Here is a 25409-nt window from a genome sequence, read left to right as displayed (position 1 = left end):
CAAACCTAGGAATCCAGAATCTTCTCGTCAGAGCATCTGTCCCCATCTCACCCACCCTGCAGGCACACACAAACATGCACTCTTCAAGTCTGGCCTTCATTCTCTGTGCTCGTCTGCCCTGTGTCCTAACATAGTCTCTCAACTTTCTTGCCCAGCAGAACAGGACCGGGGTAGTAAGCTTGGGGCCAATGGATTGGGAAGGATGAGTCAACATGGCATTCTCTGGCCCTGTCTAATCCACCTTCTGGGAAGACGAGGTATGGCTGCAGGACCACAGGCCAGGCTGGGGGTCCAAAGAGAGGCTTTGATGAGCCCTCCTTATTGGGGGATGGGGAGGAACAGAAGAAAGCTAAAATAGAATCATTTCATTTGTTGAACTGACGTTTATAGAGACACCCCCCTCCTTCTGTGCCAAGGTCAGGGGGTGAAATTACAATGGATGAGTAAGAGAGGCTTCACAGAGCTCTCTGCCTCTGTAATGTCAGAGCTGAGACTCAGGGTTCATCTTAGTCAGGGAAACTGAGGCTCAGAAGGATGGCGAAGAGGTCTGTCCACCACCATATAGCCAGTGACAGAGCACAGTTCTCCTTATCCACCTTTCGGGCCCCTGTGGCTGCCAGGCTACAGCTCAGAGGACCCAGAAACCTACAGTGCTCGGTGCTCGGTGTTCAGCGTGAGTGCAGAGGCTCCAAGGCCACCGCCTCTTCTCTGGTGCGGGGAGGGGGAGCGCAGACATCCAGGGTGCAGGGTGAGGGAGCTTGTAGGAGACAGGGCTGGAGCAGGCAGCTTCTTTTGTGTCGTTACTCAAGGCTGAGGAAGAAAAACCAGGTGACAGTTGCCGCTCTCTTTCTCTGTGTCTTGAGTGACATGGCAACAGGGGACTGCGACCTCAGATACCCCTCTCTCCCAGCCGTCTCTCCCGTTCACAGAGCAGCAGGCTGAGGACAGGGAGGCTCGCAGGGGTTTCGCAGCAGGGGTGCAAAACACCCGCGCCAGAGCCTGATGTCCCCTCCCGCTCGCCAGCTGGGACTTGGGGCCTGCCGTGGTTGGATTTGCCGAAGTTCAGGAAGAAGTTCAACAGACGCCTCCAGGAAGCCTTCTCAGATCACAGCACCTCCCGCCAGGCTCCCTAAGGCCAACCCTGCCCTCTGGGGAGGCACTCAGCAGAACTCCAGGTGTCGGTCTACGGGGACGTTGTACTTGAGCTTGTGGGCTTCGAAGAGGTCGGACAGCTCCTTCATATAGCGCTGGTGCAGCTCGTCCACCTCCTCCTGCGAGGGGTCCGGTGTCTTCTGCACCTCAATGGGCTTTCCCACTGCAAGACACAAACGTGGGCGTTGGCCCGGAGCAGGATCCAGTGGGTTGCAGGGGCCCTTCCCCATGGGCATCCCTGCAGGAAAGTGGTTACTGCCATCCCTTTCAGCCCTACTCTGGGTAACGGGTTCTAAGATGTTATGGTAACTCCAAGATCCTGATGCAGTAACAACACCCACGGGCACTGCAATGTGCCGTGGAACTCGCCAGGCGCTTGCCCTGCGTTATCTCCTTTATCCTCATCCTGGTCTCATGGGGATGGAAGCTCTTACTATTTATTCCTCGTGGACAGGTGGGGCAAGGAGGCTCAGAGAGGCTCAGTAACTTGTTCAAGGTCACGGAGCCAGGAAGAATCCGTTCCAGTTTTTAAATCCTGGGGATATGCTCTTAATGTCCGGACCACGTGGTTCTGGGGGCCCACGATGCCACGATCAGAAGGACCTGTAGATCTAGGATGAGGTGGGCCCACAGCCCACACAGCTCTTCTTCCTCCTCCTCTCTCCATCTGGCCAGTGGTGCCCACTTTGTTCTAGGGAAGCCCTAAGTGACCTCCTTCCTCTGGTTCTGCCTGGCTGGGAAGGCGGCTCCCCTGTCTTCTCCTCTCGGCAACGGCTCTGGTGGCGGCACTATTAACACTCGTGAAAATACTGCAAAGTACACAGGGAAAGCCGCAGTGTAGGGGGTTCACCAGGTCTGTGCTCAACTCACAAATAAATGGATGGATAAAGATGAACAGATCTCTCTCTAGGCTTCATCAGAGGGGTCTAGCTGGGATCCAAGAAGAAACAAGGAGTCCCAAGAGCTGAAAAAGGTGGTGCTGAGTCTGCGCGCTGAAGCTCATGCCCGTTATTTACAGGGAAACCCCTCAGGCTCGAATCCAAGTGTAGTGATTCCTACTCTACACCCAACTCTAGTAGACTTGGAACGCCCTTGCCTTGCGTCCGCCTTCTCCAATAAGCCTTCCTAGATCCTCCGGGTCAGAGTTAAACCCTCCTTCTCTAACATCACAAAAAGTCAAATAGATCCTGAGCCAGTCCTCCACCCTGTTACTCAAAGGCAGCGTGTTACTTAACTTCTCGGAGCCTCAGTTTGCCATCAGCGAGAAAGGGATGATAGTCCCTATCTTGAAGGTTGTTAGGGTAGACGGAGCTGCTGTGTGTTAGGGAACCTGTCTGGCACTCAGCAGGCACCCTGTCATCAGCAGTGACTCCTGCTCTTCGTGCGTCCGCGACAGTTCCCATTCGAGAGTGCCTTCTCTTAGGCTTATCTGCTTGATAAGCAGTGTCTGTTTCCCGATCTAGAATGTGAGCTCCAGGAGGGCGAGGATGTGTCTGACCCATGTCGCTGGCAGCCCATAGCCCAGGCCTCTTTCCCTGTAGCCCGCCCCAACCCCCAGCCAGGCCGCTCGATGCTCGCCCACGGTGGTGATGGGCTGGCAGTAGGGTAGGAGACTGAAGCTGCCTTTCCCTGTAGCCCGCCCCAACCCCCAGCCAGGCCGCTCGAGGCTCACCCACGGTGGTGATGGGCTGGCGGTAGGGCAGGAGACCGAAGCTATACTGGAAGACGCCGCGGCCATGGAAGAGCGGAAGGGAGATACCCATGACCTTCTGCAGCCGGTTCTGGATCCGGCGCAACCAGGAGCCGGGACTGTTCTCAACCTGGTCAAAGATCTCATTCTCCCCGAAGGAGAAGATTGGCACCAAAGCTGCCCTGGAGAGACACAGGCCAGAATACGTGTGCAAGGTCCCACAGAAGGCCCCAGCCAGCTTCCTGCAGGGACCCAGCGACCAGGAATTGGAGCAGAGGACAGAGCCCTGGGCCAGCAGTAGGAGGCCTGGGTGGTCTCCCAGCCCTGCCATAGCTTTGCTTTCTGACCTTGGGCAGGTCCTGGCCCCCCGCAGCGCCACAGTCTCCCAGTTGTAACAGGACAGATAGACCAGAAGGCTTCAGAGAGTCCTCCCAGATATAAAACATCTGTGAGCTTTGTAGAAAAATCTCTCTGGCCCCAGCTAGCTTGTGTTCTTCAAAGACGCTTCAAAGTAGAACAGCTCTGTGATGTGCCCCAAACCCCATCCTCCCAGATCCCACAGACGTCGGATCGAGTGCCAGCTTTGGGCAGACAGGTCCCTTCCCACCTAGTGCCTTTGATCACCGAGCCTCCCTTCTGAAATCTTCTCTGGGTGTTTGGACATGCCATAGTACGTATCTCACCAAAACATAACCTTCATTGTAATAGGCTGAAACTCTCCCTGCCAAGACACAATCTGCACTAGTCTCTGCTGTCTTCCCGGCAAAATCTAACCCTCGCCAATCTCCCTCGGAGCCGAGAGCCCTCTCCCCGGATACCCGTGCATAAGGGCGAGCCTGACGAAGCCCTTGCGGTTCCGCAGCAGCAGCGTGGTGGCTCCGGGCCTGGCGTTCAGTGCCTCCTGGGCACCCCCTACAACGATGGCCAGCAGATTGCCCCCTTCCTTCCTGCTCAGAAGGTGAGCAGCGCTCTCCTTGTCCGACGTGACCAGCCCTGGGAAGAGAAGAAGGTGGTCAGGTACAAGGGAAGGGGGCAGGGGTTGTGGGGTGGATGAGACCCAAGAGAGAGACCACCAAAAGTGGCCACAGAGGCCTGGGTCCCCACCCCGCAGCCTCCAGCAGGGAGTCCTCTGAGGACTAGAACTGAGTCCTCTCCCTTTTCCCAACACCCTCACTGAGGTCGGTGTCCTGCCTGCGGCTGTGAAGAGTACTTCTCTGGGTCTAGCTACTTCTGCCGCTGCGCACGCACTCGCAAGAAGTACGGAAGTGTTGCAGCCCTGCTAAGATGCCTTGTCCCGTGCCTCCAGCCTCACCCTCCTGGGCTACCCAAGGCTGTAAAGACTCACCCCCCGACATGATGTAATCCCTGAAGAAAGGGGTCCAGAACCACAAGTTCAGCATCATCAGGTGGGGGCGAATGCCCGGGAAGAGCGAAGAGAAGCCTGTGCTCTCCGTGCACAGGTTGACAAAGGCTCCAGCCACCAGGATCCCGTGGGGGTGGAAGCCGGCAAGGTAGTTCCGGGAGGGGTCCAGCTCAGCAGTCTTGACCAGCTGCAAGGACAGCAAGCCAGAGCTGGACTTGCATGCCAACCCTGACTGTGCCACTCATCAGTGTGACCTTGGGCAAGTCACTCCCTCTCCCTGAGCCTCAGCTTGTTAGGAATATTGAGATATGGTGTGTGAATGCAACCAGAGACAGCGTCTCAGATTCACAGCTGGCTTTGGACAAATTGCTTCCCTCTCAGGCTCTTCGTCTGTAAAATGGGGACGTTTAGCCCTGTGCTGCCTACCTCCCGGGACTGCTAAGAACCTTGGGTCTGTGATACCCTGAAATTACCAAGATTACTACAGGACCAGATATTATTCGAAGGCATCAAAGGGACACACAGGGGCGCCACCACGCTGGAAGGGCCCTGGTTTAACAAAACTCGGTGTAAGAAAAATGGGCACTTCGGTCCCCCGAGTCGAGCTGGATAGGTACCAGACCAGCCTAAACAACCACGGAACCAGCCTGAGATGCTGGAAGATACATCTGGATCTCTACAAATGAATATCTCCAGCGCTGAGTATTGAGGTACGAAGCGGGGAGCCCTGAAACCGTGCACAGATATCGGAAGATAAACAGAAGGGGGAGGGAGCCGCCACGTTCGGGCGCCGGGAAGCGGTAGCCACTTGGACGGGGGAGCGGGCGGGGCTCGTGGACGGCACCCGCAAAACAGCAGACTGAGACCGTGAGCGGGTGCGCGCGCCACCAGGCATCTCGCGGAACACCGGAATCCCGGTGCGCTCACTGGATCCAGACTGAGACCGGGAGGTTGAGGAGCACCAACAGAAACAGAGTTAAAGTGGCCAGATCATCAGTGGAGAATGGCCCACGATCCCCTCTGTTCTGTGACAGAGGCTGAGATTCGGCCACTGCTGCTCTGTCTCTCAGAAAAGGCACAGCAAACCGCCAGGGAAAGCCGCCAGAGAACAAAAGCCTGGAAACACCGGCCCACAGCGTGCCCTTCCCATCCCCCCTCGCAGGGGACACAGAGACTCTACCCAAACAGGGTTGCCTGAGTATCAGCACGGCCTCCCAAGAACACAGAGGAGCGGGCTGTGAAAATCAAAAGCCCACAACCGGGCGCCTGGGTGGCGCAGTCATTGAGCGCCTGTGGCGATTCCGGAAAGGAGTCCCTCATCGGGCTCCTCCGCTGCAGAGACACGTACTTCTTCCTCTCCCACTCCCCTGCTTCTGTTCCCTCTCTCTCGCTGGTTGGCTGCCACACCTTAAATAAATAAATAAAATCTTTAAAAAAGAACCCACATCCTAAGATCCCTATAAAACAAGGGGCACGGCCTGGGACCCAGTCAATAATTTGGGCTCTGGATTAAGCCCAAACCTCTCCCTCATCAAGGAATGACAAGAAGGGAGAGAGCCCCCAGCAAAGAAAAGACAGTGAGTCTGTGGCCTCTGCCACCAGAAATAATGGATATGGATGTAACCAAAGTATCGAAATGGAATTCAGAGTAGCGATGGTCAAAAAATGATGAGGTAGAATTGAAAAAACTATTACTTGAAAAGGTTACTGAGAATATAGAATCCCTAAGGACAGGCAAAGAAACGAGAATCTGACAGAATTAAAAATTCTATGAGCCAAATGCAGGCAAAACTAGAGGCTCACATGACCGCGAGGGTCGCAGACGCATGAGAGCCGGGTTAGTGGTGGAGGATGGGTTAATAAGGAAAAAATGAAAATAGAAGATGGTCTTAAAAAAATCCATGCCCATGAATGAGGTTACGGGAGTTACTGACTCAATGAAACTGATCAATGTTAGAATCATCGGCATCCCGAGGGTGGAAAACAGAGAGTCTAGAAGAGATATTTGAACAAATTGTAGCTGGCTTCCCTAATCTAGTGAGGGGAAACAAATATTCGTGTCAAGAGCGGGGACCCCTCCCAAGCTCAACCCACACGACAAACCTCGCCCCGTCCGTCATACAGTGCAATTCGCAAATATTAGATGCAAGGATACAGTATTGAAGCGACCAGGGCAAAGAAATTTCTCACGTACCGAGGCAAAGGCATCAGGATTACGTCAGACCTGTACACAGACCTGGAATAGAGAGAAAGGGTTGGGGGAGCATATTTAAAGCTCTTTCAAAGAAAAGCATACGGCCAAGGATCGCTTTTTATCCCAGCAAGGCTGTCATTCAGAATTGATGGAGAAATAAAGACATTTCAGGAGAAGTAAGCCAGTCACTAACCAACTTTGTAACCATGAAACCAGCCTACAGGAGATATTACGGGGTTCTATAAAAAAATCCAAAGGCCCCAAGAGTGATACAGAACAGAAAAGTCACAGCCAATACAAACAAAGACTTTACTGGCAACATGGCATCATTAAATCATATCTCAGTAATCAGTCTTAATGTAAATGGTTTGAACCATCCATAACGCCACAGGGCTCCTGGGTGGATAAAAATGACCCATCCATTTGCTGTCTACAAGAACACATTCCGAACAAAGATGCATTCAGACTGAGGAGTAAGGGATGGAGTACCATCTTTCACGCCAAATGGACCTCAAAGCTGGGATGTAATTGCCATATCAGAGATAGTGAAGTTTTCAAACTACAGAGACCATGATTAAAGGCGCTACGAAAGGATATATTATAGCAAGGGTATTCAACAAGTGGAATATGACAGATTATAAATATATATATGCCCCCAACGGGGAGCAGCCAAATACACAGAAGCCAACTCTTAACCAGAATAAAGAGACATATAAATAATGCAAAAATACTACATTAATAGTAGGGGACCTCAACACTCCCACTCTGCTCTCAGGAAATAGACAGAACACCCTGGCAAAGAAGCAAACCAAAAATCAAAGGCTTTGAATGCCATACTCGATGAGTTGGACCTCCCACTTAGATATATATAGAGAACACTACACCCCAGAACAAGAATACTCATTTCTATTCTAATGCCCATGGAACATTCTCAAGATAGACCTTATTCTAGGGACACAAAACAGGTCTCAACCGATACCAAAAAGGTGAAATTATCCCTGCATATTCTCAGACCACAACGCTCTGAAATTGGAGACTCAACCACAAGGGAAAATTTGGAAAGGCTTCAAACACTTTGGAGACTAAGAACCATCCTGCTCAGGAATGACTCAATAAACCAGGAAATCAAAAATCAAATTAAACAATTTATGGAGACCAATGAGAATGAAAATACAACAGTCCAAAACCTATGGGATACTGCAAAGGCAGTCCTAAGGGGGAAATACATAGCCATCCAAGCCTCACTCAAAAGAATAGAAAAATCTAAAATGCAGTTTTTATATTCTCACCTCAAGAAGCTGGAACAGCAACAGAGAGACAGACCTAATCCACACACGAGGAAGCAGTTGACCAAAATTAGAGCTGAAATCAATCAAGCAGAAACCAGAAGTACAGTAGAGCAGATCAACAGGACTAGAAGCTGGTTCTTTGAGAGAATCAATAAAATTGACAGACCACTGGCAAGACTTATCCAAAAGAATAGAGAAAGGACCCAAATTAATAAAATTATGAATGAAAAAGGAGAGGTCATGACGAGCATCATTGAAATTGGAAGGATTATTAGAAATTTTTATCAACAGCTATATGCCAATAAACTAAGCAATCTGGAAGAGATGGAATCCTTCCTGGAAACCTATAAACTAGGTTTCAAAAGATTGAAACCGGAAGAAATTGATTCCTTAAACAGGCCAATTAATTATGAAGAAATTGAGTCAGTGATTTCCAAATAACAAAACTCCAGGCCCGGACGGTTTTCCCGGGGAATTCTACCAAACATTCAAAGAAGAAATAATACCTATTCTCCTAAAGCTATTTCAAAAAATAGAAACAGAAGGAAAACTACCAAACTCATTCTATGAGGCCAATATTACCTTGATCCCCAAACCAGGCAAAGACCCCCTCAAAAAGGAGAATTACAGACCGATTTCCCTAATGAATATGGACGCCAAAATCCTCAACAAGATACTTGCTAATAGAATCCAACAGTACATTAAAAGGTTATCCATCACGATCCAAGTGGGACTCATACCTCAGGTTTTTTTATTGCGCCGGCGTGAAATCGAAAAAAGCGAACGCTATCGCATAACTAGCGCAAAGTGCTATAAGGTTTTATACTATTAAGCGTGGTGCTAGCGTAAATGATATTATGCAAAGAAACACATCTTTTTTTAATCTACACTATGGGTGTATTAGTATCAGAAGGTACATTTCTCAATCTAAACCACATCTATGAAAAGCCTACTGCAAATATTATTCTCAATGGGGGGAAAAGCTGGAAGCCTTTCCCTTAAGATCAGGAACTTCGACAAGGATGCCCTCTCGCCACTATTATTCCAACATAGTACTAGAAGTCCTTGAAACAGCAATCAGGCGACAAAAAGGGATCAAAGGTATTCAAATCGGCAAAGAAGAAGTCAAAATGTCTCTTGCAGATGACATATTACTACATATGGAAAACCCAAAAGAGTACTAAAACTATTAGAAGTTCTAGAGCAATTCAGTAACGTGCGGATGAGGGTACAAAATCAATGCTCAGAAATCAGTTGTATTTCTATATCAATAACGAGGACCAAAGAAGAGAAATTAGGGAATCCATCCCATTTACACATAGCACCAAAACATATCGTTACCTTGGAATTAACAACCAGAGACGTAAAGGACCTATATTCTAGAAACTATAAATCACTCTTTGAAAGACATTGAAGGAAAGACATAAAAAGATGGAAAGATATTCCATGCTCATGGATCGGAAGAATTACATGAATTTAAAATGTCCATGCTACCCAGAGCAATCTACACTTTCAATGCTATCCCGATCAAAATACCGAGGAATTTTTCCAAGAACTGGAACTAAATAGTCCTTAAATTTGTAGGAAAACAGAAAGAGGCCTCAAATCTCAAGGAATACTGTTGAAAAGGAAAAACAAAGCTGGAGGCATCACAATGCCGATTTCGAGCTGTACTACAAAGCTGTGATCACCAAGACAGCATGGTACTGGCACAAAAACAGACACATAGACCAATGGAACAGAATGAGAACCCAGAAATGGACCCCTCGGCTCTTTGGGCAACTAATATTTGATAAAGCAGGAAAACATCCGTGGGAAAAAGACAGTCTCTTCAATAAATGGTGCTGGGAAAATTGACAGCTACATGCAAAAGAATGAAATCTTGACCACTATCTCACACCATACACAAAATAAACTCCAAATGGATGAAAGACCTCGAGGGTGAGACAGGAATCCATCAAAATTTAGAGGAGAACATAGGCAAGCAACCTCTACGACATCGTGCCAAAGCAACCTTTTTCATAGACACATCCCCAAAGGGAAGAGAAACAAAAAGATAAAATGAATTTATGGGACTTCATCAAGATTAAAAGTTTCTGCACAGCCAAGGAAACAGTCAGAAAAACTAAGAGGCAGCCCACGGAATGGGAGAATATATTTGCAAATGACACTACAGATAAAGGACTGGTATCCAAGATCTACAAAAATCTCAAACTCAATACACGAGAAACAAATAAACAAATCAAAAAATGGGCAGGATATGAACAGACACTTTTTCCAATGAAGACATACAAATGGCTAACAGACACATGAAAAAATATGTTCAAAATCATTAGCCATCAAGAAATTCAAATCAAACCACACTGAGATACCACCTACGCCAGTTAGAATGGCAAAATAGACAAGGCAAGAGAACAACAATTGTTGGAGAGGATGTGGAGAAAGGGGATCCCTCCTACATTGTTGGTGGGAATGCAAGTTGGTACAGCCACCTGGAAAACAGTGTGGAGGTCCTTAAAAAGTTAAAAATTGAGCTACCCTATGATCCAGCCATTGCACTACTGGGTATTTACCCCAAAGATACAGACGTAGTGAAGAGAAGGGCCATATGCACCCCAATGTTCATAGCAGCAATGTCCACAATAGCTAAATCGTGGAAGGAGCCGAGATGCCCTTCAACAGATGACTGGATTAAGAAGTTGTGGTCCATATATACAATGGAATATTACTCAGCTATCAGAAAGAACGAGTTCTCAACATTTGCTACAACATGGACGGCACTGGAGGAGATAATGCTAAGTGAAATAAGTCAAGCAGAGAAAGACAACTATCATATGATTTCTCTCATCTATGGAACATAAGAACTAGGATGATCGGTAGAGGAAGAAAGGGATAAAGAAAGGGGGGGTAATCAGAATGGGGAATGAAACATGAGAGACTATGGACTATGAGAAACAAATTGAGGACCTCAGGGAGGGGTGGGGGAATGGGATAGACCGGTGATGGGTAGTGGGGAGGGCACGTATTGCATGGTGCACTGGGTGTTGTACACAACTAATGAATCATCGAGCCTTGCATGGGAAGCCGGGGATGTACTGTATGGTGACTAACATAATATAATTAAAAAATCATTAAAATAAAAAAAAAGAAAGAAAAATGGGCACTTAAGACCTGGGAGTGAGCATTAGCAAGAGATAGCAGGAGCGGTTGAAAAAGCGTGCAGTCCAGAAGGCTGGCTCCAGTCCTATTTACCCTTCTGTACAAAGCAAGTGTCTCCCTGGGGCTCCCTGCTCCCCTTACGCCAGACCTTCACTGACCTCGACCACGCGCTTCCCCGAGCCATGGGCTCTGCTGGCAAGCAACTTGCCAAGGTCTGGTCAGGCCTGCAGCATGGAGCGGAAGGTAGGGACCGCCGGTCATTGCGGATGGCCTGGGAGAGGAGAGCTGTTGTCTTTAGCAGCTCCCAGGTGAAGGGGGAGGAGGGTAGAGGGGCAGGAACTAAGCTCACAAATGCTGCTCTCGGCCCACCCGTTACTGAATAGGCTGTTCTGTGGTCCAGTCTGCAAAGATTATTGCTGCAGGCAGTGACTCTGTGTGTGTGTGTGTGTGTGTGTGTGTGTGTGTGTGTGTGTGTGTGTGTGTGTGTGTATGGAGGGCAATCCCTCTCCGACACTGCCTGGAACTGCAGGCGCCCCCTTTATACTGCCCTGCCCTCTGGGAGCCACAGCCATGGGAGTCTGAAGGCCCCTGAGGCCCCTAGGCCATGCCCCAAGCCCCTGGCAGGAGGCCTGATGGAACTGCCCAGTCCCCACAATCTGCCCTCCAGGGCGCGGGCCGGCCCCTTCACTCTGGCTCAGCTTTGCCGCTGTGAAAGTTCATCCCATCATCAAGCTAAAACTTGCAGCGGTTGACTCCCTGAGGATTCTCGCTCTGCCTTTGGGGACCCAGAGGCCTGGCTGCCTGCCCTCCGAGCAGCCTGGAGGGACCTGGGGGGCAGCAACAGGGACCTGAGCCTCTCTGCCCCATCCAGACCGGACGGCCCCGGATTCTCCTGGACTTCACCTGGACTTGGTTTCTGCAATCCACCCTCCTGCCCAGTATGGCCCCCAGTTACCCACTCTTTGCAGAAACCTGCAGGAACCACAGTTGCAGGGACCATCGCCTCCCACACGAGGACAAACCTCTTCCATTCACTCGGTGGGGACTTACTGGATATGAAGATAAATCCGGAGCAGAGAAATCTCCGGTTATCCTCAGTGGGAAAGGTGCTTGCTTGGGAACCCATCTGGTGGCACTACCCTCCCAACACACCTGGCTCCCTGCACTGACGCACGGGCACACGAACTCTCTCCCGGCCAGGGGGAAGGTGATTTTGCAAGAGCTCCAGAAAGACGACTTGCCGACAGCTACTACAACCCAAAAGCGTGACTGATCTTTCACCCCAGCAACTCCACTGCTGCGGAATTTCTTGTGCTTGTGCCAAATGACCCGTGGACAAGATTACTAACCAAAGCATTCTGTTTCGGTACTATCAAAACCATGGCATCCCCTCCAATGTCCCTCAGCAGGGCCCACTGAGACAAATTCTCGAAACATCCGCACAGTGCGGCACGGGGCAACCCTAGGGAAGCGTGGGGAAGATCTCCTTGGCCTGGCGGGGGAAGATGGCCACAGTCACTGGTCGGGACAAAGCAAAGGGCAAGACAACGTGGGCAGAATGTCACTGACTGTGCTGGGACAGGGGACACGCACTTGTTTGTACGTGGACACACCAAACACTAGTCGTCCTAGTTGCTTCTGGGCGGGGACTTTTCACCCGTGGAACCCCTCGTCCCTTTGGAATTTCAAACAAGAATATATTACCGATCTCGAATGAACAAGGAATGTATAAATGAATAAATGAATGAAAGAATGATTATCCTTAATAAAGAAGCCTTTGTGTATGGAGAAATACCCTGCTGAATGTGAGGGCCTGTGTCTGGGCATGCGTGCCAATATTTGCCCGTGCATTCACATGTGCGTGTCCTAGTATGTGTGCTGAGGGGGCCATTTCCGCCCATCCCTAGACATGGACTCTGCTGCTGTCCTTCTGTGCCAATCTCTTCTATCTGTCCCCTGTGCCCAAGGGATAGCACTGCCTCACCGTGAGGGCCTTGAGACTAGAGACCACCTGTCTGCTATGTCTCCTGAGCCAAGCACAGGCTGGAACAGAGGAGATGCTCTGGAAAGACTGTGGAATGAGGGAAGGAAAGAATGAACCCTCGATTGCATGAGGCTGATGCGGCCAGCCTTGGAAGGAAGGCCCCCTGTTCCCGATCCTGTCCCAGCCTGTCACCTGGCTTCCAACAGCAGGGGAAAGAACTCTGAGCTGCAAGTCAGGAGACCCAGGTTCTGCCACCAGGCCTCAGTTTCCTCTCTGTCCCGCAGGACATTGATAATGCCTCCCTGGCAGGGTTGCTACTGGGTTCCGATGAGGTACACATAGAGGGGGAGGTCTGTAAAGCCGTGTGTTCTCTGCCTTGCTGCCCTCAGTCCTCCTAGGGGAGAGAGTGGGACTAAGCAAAGTCAGATGGTGTGCGGGGAAGGCCCTCTGCGTGCACGCTGTGGCCGGCCGCATACCAGGCAGTGGTATGACAGCCTGCTAGGCTCTGGGGTGGGCCAGCTTGCTCTCTCTCTCTCTCTCTCTATATATATATATATGACTCATACACCATCAAATTCACCCTTTTAAAGCACACAATTCTGTGGTTTTAGTATACCTCAAAGGTGAACAACCATCACTACTATGTAATTCCAGAGCATTTTCAACACCCCAAGGGGAAACCCCATTCCCATTAGCAGTCACGCGACTGTCCCCAGCCCCTGACAACCTTGGCTTCCTGTCTCTATGGACTTGCCGTATTTGGGCATTTCATGTGAACGGCATCACACGATATGTGGCCTTGTGTGTCTGGCTGCTTTCACTCCTAGCAGAATGTTTGCAAGATTCCTCCACGGCGAAGCACAGATTGGCACTTCGTTCCTGCTTATGAATGAAAACTAGTCCACCGTGTAGATAGACCATATTTTTGTTCGTTGTGTCATTCAACGGACATTGACGTTATTTCCACCCTTATGGCCATTACAAATAAGGTGGCCACCAACACTCGCCTATCAGTCTTTGCGTGAACATGTTTTCAATTCTCCCAGGGGTATTGCTACTTTGAACCCCAAAACCCTGGCCTGGAAGACCGCAGCCCTGCAGGAGGAGAGGGCATGTGGACCTCGGGTGAGAGGGAGGACAGTGCAGGCTGTGTCTCTGCCCTGTCTGCCCAGGCCCAGCTCTCAACAAATGCCCTTGTGCCCTCTCACACCCTCGGCGGCGACGGCCACTGTCCTGATGTCTCCTTGAGGGTTCACCAAGCACCCACACCGCTAGCCTGTGGAACCGTGGCCCTCGGGAGGTGGGCTGCAGTGTGAGACACACATCCGACAGTTGAGCAAACTGAGGTGCAGAAAGGTAAGTGACCTGCCCAAAGCCACATAGACGACCCGAGCTCAGTTCCGCTGTCTCCTGCCGAGAGCACCGGCGAGAGCCTTTGTCCCAGAACCAGAGAGGAACCTGGACTCTCTCAGCGGCCGTTTCCTTTCGAGTCAAACTTGCAATGTCCGGGGCTCTCAGGAGAAGGTGCTTCCTGCATCAGCAACCTGCCCCTCCCTGTCCCGGGGCCTGGCCCTGGAGATCCTGTTCATGACCTATTTATTTACCACGATTACTTGGCGGTTTAAAAATGCAGGGCAATTGGGGCGCCTGGGTAGCGCAGTTGTTAAGTGTCTGCCTTCGGCTCAGGGCGCAATCCCGGCGTTCCGGGATCAAGTCCCACATCGGGCTCCTCGGCTGGGAGCCTGCTTCTTCCTCTCCCTCTCCCCTGCTGTGTTCCCTCTCCCGCTGGCTGTCTCTCTGTCACATAAATAAATAAAATCTTAAAAAAAAATGCAGGGCAAGCAAGGTCTGATTCAGTAGTCTGGCTCTGGCCGTGGACATCTGATTTGTGGCAGATTTTCAGAGGATTCTGGTATATATCAAAGTTTGAGAATCACCCCTTTAAACCAAAGGAATTCCTTCCAGCTTTAGGCCTTTGACTGTGTGTGTGTGAGTGTGTGTGTGTGTGTGTGTGTGTGTGGACTCAGGTCCTTCCCTGTCTCCTCCCATCACGGCCAGATGGAAGGAAAGGCTTGGATATTCTCCCTGGCCCTGGCGGCCCAGGTATGTCCGCAAGTCGGGCTTCAGACCCCCTCGCCCCTGCCTCTCAGCTGGTTCTCGGCCCTGCCCTCTCCCCCTTGCACTCACGTGCTCGCAGAACAGACACCCATTAACATCTGTGGCTATATTCCCTCAATTCTAAGATGCACCTTTTCTTTGCATCTTAACATGCTCTCAAGATGCATTTGACGATTTCTTTGGAGGATTTTTTTTCTTAGCAGTACATAAGATACTGGTATGTTTTACCATTAAGGATATCTTAGAGGGGTGCCTGGGTGGCTCAGTTGTTGAAGCCCCCGACTCTTGATATCAGCTCGGGTCTTGATCTCAGGGTCATGAATTCAAGCCCTGTTTGGGGCTCCACGCTGGGCGTGGAGACTACTTTAAAAAAAAAAGGGGGGGGGATGTGTTATTGTTGAAGAAACACAGGATGTGCTGGGCACGGAGAGCTGGAAAGAACGCCCCAGGTAGAGCACATTGCCAGCACCTCCCACACCCAGGCACCTCAGTACCCCGGCTTGCTCCATCTTCTGTTCACTCTGCAAGGGAAGTACTGGTGCAATGTCCCCATTTTACAGATGAGGAAACTGAGATGCAAGGTTAATTAACTGGTTCTAGGTCACAAGCTAGTAAAGTGGCAGAGGCAAGACTTTACCCCAGGCAGCCTGGCTCTGTGCTTATAACCTACAGGCTCTATCGTCTTGTAGGAGTCCCCAGGAGAAAAGTGGTGGGCAAGGGGGACGCCTGGATGGCTCAGTCGGTTAAGCATCTGCTTTCAGCTCAGCTCATGATCCCAGGGTCCTAGGATAGAGTTCTGCATCCAGCTCCCTGCTCAGCGGGGAGCCTGTTTCCCCCTCTGCCTGCTGCTTCCCCTACTTGTGCCCCCCGCTCTCTGATAAATAAATAAAATCTTTGGAAAGAAAGAAAGAAAGAAAGAAAGAAAGAAAGAAAGAAAGAAAGAAAGAAAGAAAGAAAGAAAGAAAGAAAGAAAGAAAGAAAAGTGGGGGATTAAGGGGGCGAAGGGGTGCACTTCCAGTAAGGGTACCAGCCTAGGGGACACAGCTCATGCTTGGAGAACTTGGATGGCAAAGGGGGCAGGTGAGGCATGAGCAGGGGTCCGGGGTCCAGGGACCTACAGGCTAGGCAAAAATGAGATTTGATTTTAGGGGTATTCCAGCTGCTGTGTGCAGGATGGACTGTAAGGGAAGTCGGTGGAAGCAGAGCCCAGATAAAGGGCTGACTGGTCAGGTTTCGATGGTGTGGGAGGGAGGAGTTGTGGAGACAGACCTCAGGCTCCAGAGCCGTTCTCAACCAGGGCCAGTTCCCCCACCCCACCAGGGGACATGTGGCAATGTCTGCAGATGCTTTTGGTTGTCACACCTGGTAGAGGGGAGTGCTACTGGTGGGTAGGGGCCAGGGATGAAGGCACCCCCCGCCACGCACACACACCCATTCAGCCCCAAATGTCCATGTGCTGGCGCACAGAAAGCCTTCTGAGAGCTGCTGGCTGGGGAGGGACAGCAAGGACAGGAAGTGAACAGGTAGGGAGCCCCTCCCTTCATGGCAGCCAGAGGCCTGAGGAAACAGCTGTGCCCAAGGCAGAGGTAGGAGCCGTGGGAGAGGGGTCAGGACAAGCACAGCTCTGTGTGAAGAAAGACCTTCCCCCAGGCAGAGCCCTCCTGTGATGAAAGGAGTCTTCACAGGAGGAAGTGTCACTCTGTCCAAGTGTAAGCTGGAGATCTGTCCTGGGTAGGCGGCTGGCTACCCCCCTACTTCTGACTCCAGTTGAGAGCCCCCAGTATGCTGGGGGTGGGGGGTGGGGAGGGAGGGCATGAAGTCCCTAGTGATGCCCGAAGGGCTATAGAGGAACTGAGGGAAGTCCCAGGTGTGTGTGGGGAGGTGTCCTGCTCTGCCCCGGGTCTGCAGCGTTTCCTGACACCAGGTCACAGCCCGGCCGGAGCACTCCATCCCTCCTCAGGCCTTGGCCTGCGTAGACACTGTGTACTCTGGGATGATGAAATCTTCGCAGGGGAAACCCAGCTCTGGGGCCGATCTTCAGCATGAGGTGGGATCAGTGCCTCCTGTGTGAAAGATCATCTGATTCTTCATCATTTTAGCTCTTTAGGAAGCCTGCTGTGAGTTTAGAAAGCTGCAAGGCCCGAAAGTTTCCTAATCTGGCTTGGAATTCCATCCATAGATGCTTGTTCATAAAATGACACTAAGAGCTGATAGAAGCTCAGAAATCTACGCTCATTGGACAGGGGAGCTCAGAGGCCTGTGGATGTGTGCGGGAGAGTTACCTGCCTCCCCCGCCCCCAAAATCCCAGCAGGGCCGGGGCTGTCAAGGTGTGTGAACAGTGGGAGGGTCTCCTGAGAGGAGGCGGGGAAGGGAATCAGTGGGCCCCAGCCCCAGCCCCGCAGGCTCCCAGGCTAGGCCAGGCCAAGTCAAAGTGCATGCCATCTCGCCTTCTGCTGGCCACGTGGTGGTACTGCCCACCCTCTGCCGGGGTGAGGCAACGGGCCTGCTGTGGGCAACAACCCTGAAACACTACGCACAGCATTGCGGCAGATCAGGGCAGCGTCTCACCGGGGTCAGTAGTGCCAAGGTTGAGAAACCCTCCTCAAGGGCTGCCTGGCTAGGGGAGGGTCAGGAAGGGCAGTGGATAGGATGGGCACAGACCCTGCCTATCTTTGCTGACAATTTCCTGGACGCAAATACGAGAAGACCTCCCCCAACCTGGATGCCCAGGTTAGCTCAGCACTGCCCATTCACCCTGCCCTTCAACACCTATCACCCCTCATGAGCGTGGAACTCTCTGCCAGCCAACTTCCCGCCCTTAGCCCCGCCCCTGCCCTGATGCCCTACGCCCTGCCCCTGTCCCACCCTTGCCCTTTGCCCAGGAGGCCCTGCTCACTGTGGTGCTCGGGGCTTCATACGCCAGCTCTTGTCCAGATTTCGCTAGTCCTCGCCGGCCCCAGAAGGGAGCAAAGCGGGAGCCCTGAGTCTGCCGCTGAGTGCCCGCGAGTCAGCGAGTTGTTGAACCTCTGTGATACCTGCGGGGGACCTAAAGCCGGGAGGGGCGGGAAGAGGTGGAGCTCCAGGATGGGGTGGGAGAAGCCGGGCAGGTGTGAAGGTCAGAGCAGCCTGGCTCTGGGCTGTCAGAGCCCTCCCCAGACCACAGCCACGTGCACGCTTCTCCACGCTCCCACTGACTCAGGCACGTAATACTAGCTCCTAGTGTCCTGCCAACCTGCATGGGGCATTCCTGCCAGCTCAGTGAACCCGCCCAACTCAGTGACATGTGTGGCAGCATCTCCACATTACACAGCAGGATACAGTGGCTAAGAGAGGCTATGAAACTCTCCTGAGGTCACCATGGGCTGCGGCGGTGCTGGCATTAGTCTGTCCTGCTCCAGAGGCCTCTCTTTATGCCTTTCTTCTCCTGCTGCCAGGGGACGGCCAGCTGCCCCTGCCTGGCACCTCTCCGTGTTCCCCACTGCCTTTCCCCCTGTCCCATCCAGCCAATAAGCCAGCCCTGCCCAGGTGCTCGAGTCCCAGGGTTCAGTCTGTCTGGGATTCAGTAAAGGAGCCAACGGGTCTGTTCACTCAGGACTGACATTTGAGTCCAAGGTCAAGTATCCACGATAGGATCCAGGGTCAAGTATCCACGATGGGATGAAATGAGATGAGAGTGAGAGATTCAAACGTGCTCAGAGGAGAAGGGGTCAGTCTTCTTTCTGGATACATGGGGAAACTGAGGCTCAGAATGGGGCGAGGTTTTGTTCGAGGACACCCAGCAATCTGGAGTTGGGGGTAGGATAGAACTGAGAACCAGTGCAGGGCTCCCTCCCCTGCTCCTTCCCCCATAGTTAATGCATACACTCTAAAACCGGAAGACCTTGTCATGAGGAGTTGGTCACACCTTTGTCCCTCTCGGGGTGTCATTCTCCCCATCTGATGAAGTGTGAGGCTTGATGGTCCCTTAGGACCTTGAGTTTCTTACATTCACCCCCCACCTGGCTGCTGAGGGTTCACACCTGTAAGATACACGTATGTGCCACACTGTTCGTCCACAGAGCTCCTTCAAACCCTGACATTTCCCAGCCCTGGGAAACCACAGCCAGGGAGAAGCTGGACTCCTCCCCAGGCCACATAGTGGTGCAAGCCCTGGCCCCTCTCTTGCAGCCCGGCACTCCGCTCCCTGCAGCCTGGGCCGCGCGACGGCAGTGAAGACGGATGCATCCCACCAGCCCCAGTACTCACCGACACGGGGAAGTAGTCCCTCATGTACTTCCATAGGAAGCAGCGCCTTATGGCTTTGAGGGGCCTGCCCCCCTGCCATGGCCTGTCTCGGTCCAGGTACCACCAGGTGGCATACAGGACACTGACCAACCAGAATCTTGTGAACAGGAGGCCGATGAAGACCGCGGTGCAGATCTGGGCTGGGGAGGGAAGTAGGAGCCGTCAGAGGTCCGAGGGGAAGGAGGTGAGGCCATCCACATGCCCAGGGCTAGCAGCACTGTCCCGACCAGCCCGCGGCCCCGGGAGCAAGAGATGAGCTTCCCACGCCTTTACGGAGAGAGTGAATGCGCCCGCCAGCCCGCCGACGTCTCGCTGGGAGCACAGACTGGAACCTAGGTAGGCCCCACTTCAAAACTCATTGTTCCCACTGTCCTGGAGCCCTTGTTCATCTGCCCCCGCCCCCCGCCACCTCCCTCTCTCCACGGAAGTAGTCTGCATTCACCAGGTGACAACGGATTGCATTATCTGTTTCTACTTTCCATCTTTTGGGACCTCAGAGAACACGGAGACAGTCTTTCTGCCCACCCTCTGCCCCATCTTTCCACAGATAAATCTGGCCAGATCCTCCTCTCTTTAAAACCCCTCCCTGACTTGCCCGTAACTTCAAGGAACAGCGTTCAAGCTCTCCATGAGCTGGCCCTACCCGCCCCCTGCTTCAGCCTCTCCTCGCGCACAGGCACCCCCAGTGCTCTGGCCACACTAATCTCCGTCTTCTTACAGCTCGTGGAGCCCCTTCAATCCCTAAGTTTTTGCTCATGCTGATTCCTCCTTCCTGCGGTGCCCTTTCCCGGTGAAAGAGGGAGGGAGAAAGAGGCCAACCGCTGGCTGCCCCGTGGCTCAGGGGTGTAGCAGGGCTAGGACCAGGCCCAGTGAGGAACTCCCCCCTCTGACCTACAGTTCCGGGTCACTTACATAGGCTAATCCCAGCTTCATCTCAGGGTCAGCCGGTCTGTGGGCCATCCCTAATCTGATGCTGACCGAAAGAATATTCCCAGAGAATATGGCTCTTTCCCCATTCCATTTCTTCCACTCAACACCATGCACTCATCCTCTATAAAGAAGGTCAGCTTCCAGTTGTATATTCTATTTGAAAGGTGGGTGGACTGGGCCTGTCATTCCTGGCAGGTTTCCTGGAGGAGGGGACTTTTGACCCAGTCTGAACAGTGGTAGAGCTCCTAAGTTGGAGGATGTTCACAGATGTCCACTTTACACAGAGCATCTCTCATGGGCCAGGTGCTGGTGGGTGCCTGTGAGTAACAGACACCAAGTCCCGCCCTGACGTGCCAGGGTCACATTCGGGGCACTTTGTTTTTTAAATTGTTGTTTAAATTGTTCTTGCGATAAAAGACGCATAACATAACATAACATGTATCACCTTAACCACTGTTAAGCATACAGTTCAGCGGCAGTAACTCCATTCCCACTGGGGTGTAGCCGTCACCACCACCCGGCCCTGTGCCCCCTCCCCCAGCCCCTGCCGGCCACCATTTGCTTTTCTGTCTCTACAAACATGACTGTTCTGGGAACCTCATTTAGAAGAATCATGAAGTAGTCGTCTTTTGGTGACTGACTTATGCCACTTCGCATGAGGCCCTGATGGCCCACTCATGCCATCCATGCTGCGGTGTGCGTTAGAATTTCCTTCCCTCCTGAGGCTCGACACCATCCTACGGCACGTACCCACCACACGTTTATGCGTTCATCTGTCCGTGCACCAATGGCCACTTGCGCTGCTTCCTCCTTTGCACTGTATTTTAAGATACTATTGAATTAGTTACTCATAACGTAGAATGGGGAAGCTTCACAGACAAACCCTGATATCTGATTTCTCTAGAAAAACTAGAAGACGTGGTAGCCCCGAGTCACGACTCAAAGCTCCCAGGGACAGTCCTTCCCTCCAGCATGTCCTCCTACTCCCAGACCTGCCAGCCAGTCTCAAAGAGCAACCTGTATTTTATCCTCATAGAGGCCTTGCTGTTCCTTGAGGGGGCGGGAAAGGACCATTAACCGTTGGCAGGTTGGTTACCTTTTTGTTTGTCTTAAATATTTTTTAATAAAAACCTTGCAAGAGAAAGTCGTAGAAGAGCGGGACTAAAATGCCACCATTTGTATGAAAAAGAACACTGGGGGCGCCTGGGTGGCTCAGTCGTGCCCCGCATCAGGCTCCTCCCTGTGAGCCTGCTTCTTCCTCTTCCACTCCCCCTGCTTGTGTTCCCTCTCTCGCTGGCTGTCTCTCTCTCTGTCATATAAATATATAAAATCTTTAAAAAAAAGAACACTGGCACGTAGAAATACAGCCGCACACGCGTAGAGGAGAAAAGGATCCCACGGCTCCCGAAGGAGGAGACAGGATATGGGGGACAAGGACGGCAGGGAGCCTGAGTGTGTTTTATTTATTCCTTTTTCCTTATTAAAACTGTTTAATGTGGAAAAAAAATTAAAGAAACCCAGCTAGGCCTCTCTCCCCTTGGGCAAAATCAGAAGCCTGCGTGGGTGGCTCCCACTGTAAGAAAACCAGCTCCGAGGGCGCCTGGGCGGCTCAGTTGGTTAGGCGGCTGCCTTCGGCTCAGGTCATGACCCCAGGGTCCTGGGGTCAAGTTCTGCATCAGGCTCCTTGCTCAGTAGGGAGCCTGCTTCTCCCTCTGCCTGCAGCTCTCCCTGCTTGTGCTCTCTCTCTCTGACAAATAAATAAAATCTTAAAAAAAAAAAAAAAAAAAAAAAAAACCTAGCTCCAGAAAATAGACACAAAGGGTTGATTGTGGCTATCTGGAAGGTAGGATTTGGGGAAGTCTTTTGCTTTTAGGACATACGTGTTTGAAACTTTTACAAGGGCACATATTAGTTCTGCAGTCAGAAGAAGAGATTAGGATAAAACACACAAGTCTTTTGCACTTGACCAGAAAGGCCTCCCCCATACCACCATCCCTCACCCTCAGCTCACCCTTCAACTCCTCTGAGCAGGCAAAACTGAAGACTATTGGGTCACTTAGGAAGGGAAACACTTTCTTTCGCTTAATCCTCACAACTCGGAGAAGGAAAAATTTTAAACCCCACTTTACTAAGGTCCAGAGAGGGTATGCTAATTGGCTAAGGTCACACAGCAAGCTGGTGGGATGGGATCTAGGATTCAAATCTATCATTTTGGCTACACCTTGCTCCCATTTATTCACTCAACAAACATTCATGGGCTCCCGCTCTTGTAGGAGCGGGAGATGTAGTTGAGGACAAGACAAACTGTCTGAAAGGCTCTTGAGTTATAGAGGAGAGGAAACAGTAAATAAGTTACCCACTTGGGAAGTATTTGGCTGTTGGCCCTAAGTCCTTAGTGACAGGTCCTAGTTGACCTCTCTAGCCACTTCTCTGGCCTCTACCACTCCCTGAAATGCCTCCTCTGACTCCAGTGGGAAGGAGCTGTTCAGGAGATGCGCATAGTCTTTACTCTTCCCGTGGAAGCCCTTACTCTCTGGCCAGCCTTTCAATCCTGCCCCGTGCCCCCATCTCCTAAACAGCACCTGAATGGGGCCACTTCTCCCCAGCCACTGCCAGCCTCCCTAGACCAGGGTTGACAATCTTTTTCTTAAAGGGCCAGATTGTCAATATTTTAGACTTCGCAGCTCAAGAGGCAACTTGGATGATAATACATAGGTCCCTAATTATTGAAAATACAACCCCTCGAAACTGTAAAAGTCCTTCTTAGCTCACAAACTGTACAAATACAAGAACGATCAGTGGGCTGGATTCGGCCCATGTGCCATAATGTGGTGCCCCCCGGTGTGGATGGTGACTCCCTACATCAGCCTGTTCCCCCACACTCCAAACACAACAGATCCCTCCACTGCGACACACAGATTAGACCTTGTCACTCCCCTACCTAAAGCCCTTCTGAGGCTCCCCTTTGCCCCCAGGGTAAGGGATACGGTAAAACCTCCTATTCTGGGGGCACCAGGGGACCCAGAGCCCTTTTCCCAGCTGTCCTCCCTCTAGTCCTCCAGGCCCAGGGCTACACGACCTCTCTGGGTTGCTCCTGACATTCCCTGGCTTCTATGCCCCGGGCCTGCAGGGCTGGAGGACAGAGGCGGGGTGGGGTGCAGCGGCAAGGACCATCAAACACGCTCCGGCTCCCAAAGCTCACACAAGGCGTGCAGCGCCTCACGAACCTTATCGATACCCTGCGATCCCTCGGCCACAGCCTACCTCCAGGCCCCAGGGACCTTTGTCCAGGAGCCAGCAGAGCCTGCCCTAGGCTAGGCCTCCTTCCCCAGGCTGTCTCCACCTGCCCCTTAGCCTCTTAGCCCCACCTCCTCCCACACCCGTCGCCCTCTCTCCTGTCTCGGCCCCTCCTTCCCTGTTCCATTCGTTGTAGAAGGAGCCCAGGACTCCAGACCTACAACCTTGGGCAGTTAAGGTACTTAGTTTCTCTGCCCATCTGTGTAATGGGGATAACCCGGGATATTTAAAATGTTTAACAACCCTTGGGACAGAGGCACAGATGAATCATAAGGGATACAGGATGCTAGAGTCCTGCTTTGCTGGGGGTGAATCCTTCAGCGGCAGAATCGTGAGGAGGTCCTGAGGGAGCACCTGGGGTGTGTGTGTGTGTGTGTGTGTGTGTGTGTGTCAGAGAGAGAGAGAGATTTGACTAACATGTACGGAGTACACCCATACTGTCACACCAGGATAGTCGCACCCGGGCACAGGCCGAACGGCAGCCCTGGGGGGAGCAGAACCTACCCCATGTCGTGCTGGGAGGACATGGAGAATCCCACACTCCCCCAGGCACTCTCTCCCCGTGCTCAGCCTGGGCCCTCCTCAAAAGTGTTCCCTTCGCAGAGCGGAGTTTGGGCAAGTGTGGTCTCCCGGGCCACCATCAGTGTGCTCCCGGTGTGGGTGGTGTGGGGAGACCATCCGCAGCTGATGAACTAGAGACCCACAGAGGTCACGCAGCTGGTCGCTTGCCCAGCCAGGGTCTGACCCAGGCTCTCCTGGGACACCGCTCATGCCCCAATCCCCTGGCAGTCCGTAGCTTCTCTTGCACTCCTATGCTTTCCCTGTTCCCTTCTCTTTCCCCGCCTAGCAGTCTGTTTGCTCCTCTCTGAAAGGAAGGAAGGAAATCCATTCCCTCTGAGAGGCCCCACAGTGGCTGGAACTTTCCCACAAGCACCTAGATCCTTCCCCCACACCACTTCCAGGCAGCCTGAGGCAGGGTCTCTGTCCTAGTACTAAGGTGGAAAGCTCGTAACCTGTCCAAAGCCACAGGCAATGGCTTCTGCCCCACCTTATCCCCATGCCGTTTCATACCAGAGGACTCCGGGCAAGGGACTCTATGGGCAGGGGCTCTGAGTGCAGCAAAGCCCCCTTTAGGATGAACGTCTTTCCACTGTCAATGCACTGTGTGCCCCTGGAGTGGCAGGTGCCCATGGTCTCCCAGCCCCCAGCCCAGCTCGCCTTACCCAGGACCAGGAAGGAGAAGACCCACTGCAGGACCATGAAGGTCTGCAGCCTGCGCTCCCATGGCACGAACAGCGGTGCAAACTTCACCATGCTGGCTCCTCTGACAGAGGCTTCTCTGAGCACTGCTGTGATCCGAGACACCAACTGATTTTTGTTGATACTGGAGGTTGCACAAGCATTTGTGGGGGATGGGGAGAGGAGCGTGCCCCACCCAGCCCCACCCAGCCTCAAGGCCTCTGCCTCTAAGGTGGCAGGGAGACCTTCCTACGAGAAACCTTTGAAACCACCTGCCCTGGGCCTAGAAGGAAGGAGGAACAAAAGGAAGCGTATAACCTTACCGAAGGCAGTTGCCTCCTCACGCAATGGCGTTTCTGCCAACGACCTTTCTCTGTTCGCTTGAATCTTGCCCTTCATTTGGAAGGTAAAGCCCCAAGTAGACTAATGCAATCCTGTCTTCATCTGTCCAATGACCTGGCTCCAATGATTATCTCCCCGCTCTCCTACCGTGTGGACTGCTCCCCCCTCCGCAAATGTGCAGTAATAGCTCTCACCTAAAAATTCCTGGGCCCCACCATCTCCTCCACCTCCTGCCCCATTTCTCAGCTTGCCTGCATGGCAACACTCTTGGAAGAGCTGTCTGCATCCCATGCCTTCACCTTCCTTTCTGTCTTCCCCTACTCCATACTTCAGATGCCACTTGTCCATGGAACTACCCTTGGCAAGT

At 52.1% G+C, this 25409-nt stretch overlaps 1 protein-coding gene across 1 annotated transcript; it reads right to left on the bottom strand.

Annotated features, from left to right (window-relative positions):
- Positions 1–314: 314 nt before the first annotated feature.
- MOGAT2 (monoacylglycerol O-acyltransferase 2) lies at positions 315–24775 on the bottom strand. The gene is made up of 6 exons (XM_040630859.1): positions 24685–24775; positions 19196–19374; positions 4188–4392; positions 3661–3835; positions 2825–3024; positions 315–1315 (listed from the first exon to the last, which is right to left on the bottom strand). The coding sequence occupies exons 1-6, from the start codon at positions 24773–24775 to the stop codon at positions 1161–1163; spliced, it is 1005 nt and encodes a 334-aa protein (XP_040486793.1). The 3' UTR covers positions 315–1160.
- Positions 24776–25409: the final 634 nt, after the last annotated feature.

The sequence above is a fragment of the Ursus maritimus genome, unplaced genomic scaffold, assembly GCF_017311325.1.
Source record: "Ursus maritimus isolate PB19 unplaced genomic scaffold, ASM1731132v1 scaffold_16, whole genome shotgun sequence".
NCBI classification, from domain to species: Eukaryota; Metazoa; Chordata; class Mammalia; order Carnivora; family Ursidae; genus Ursus; species Ursus maritimus.
This window is presented reverse-complemented; position numbering and strand designations above follow the sequence as displayed.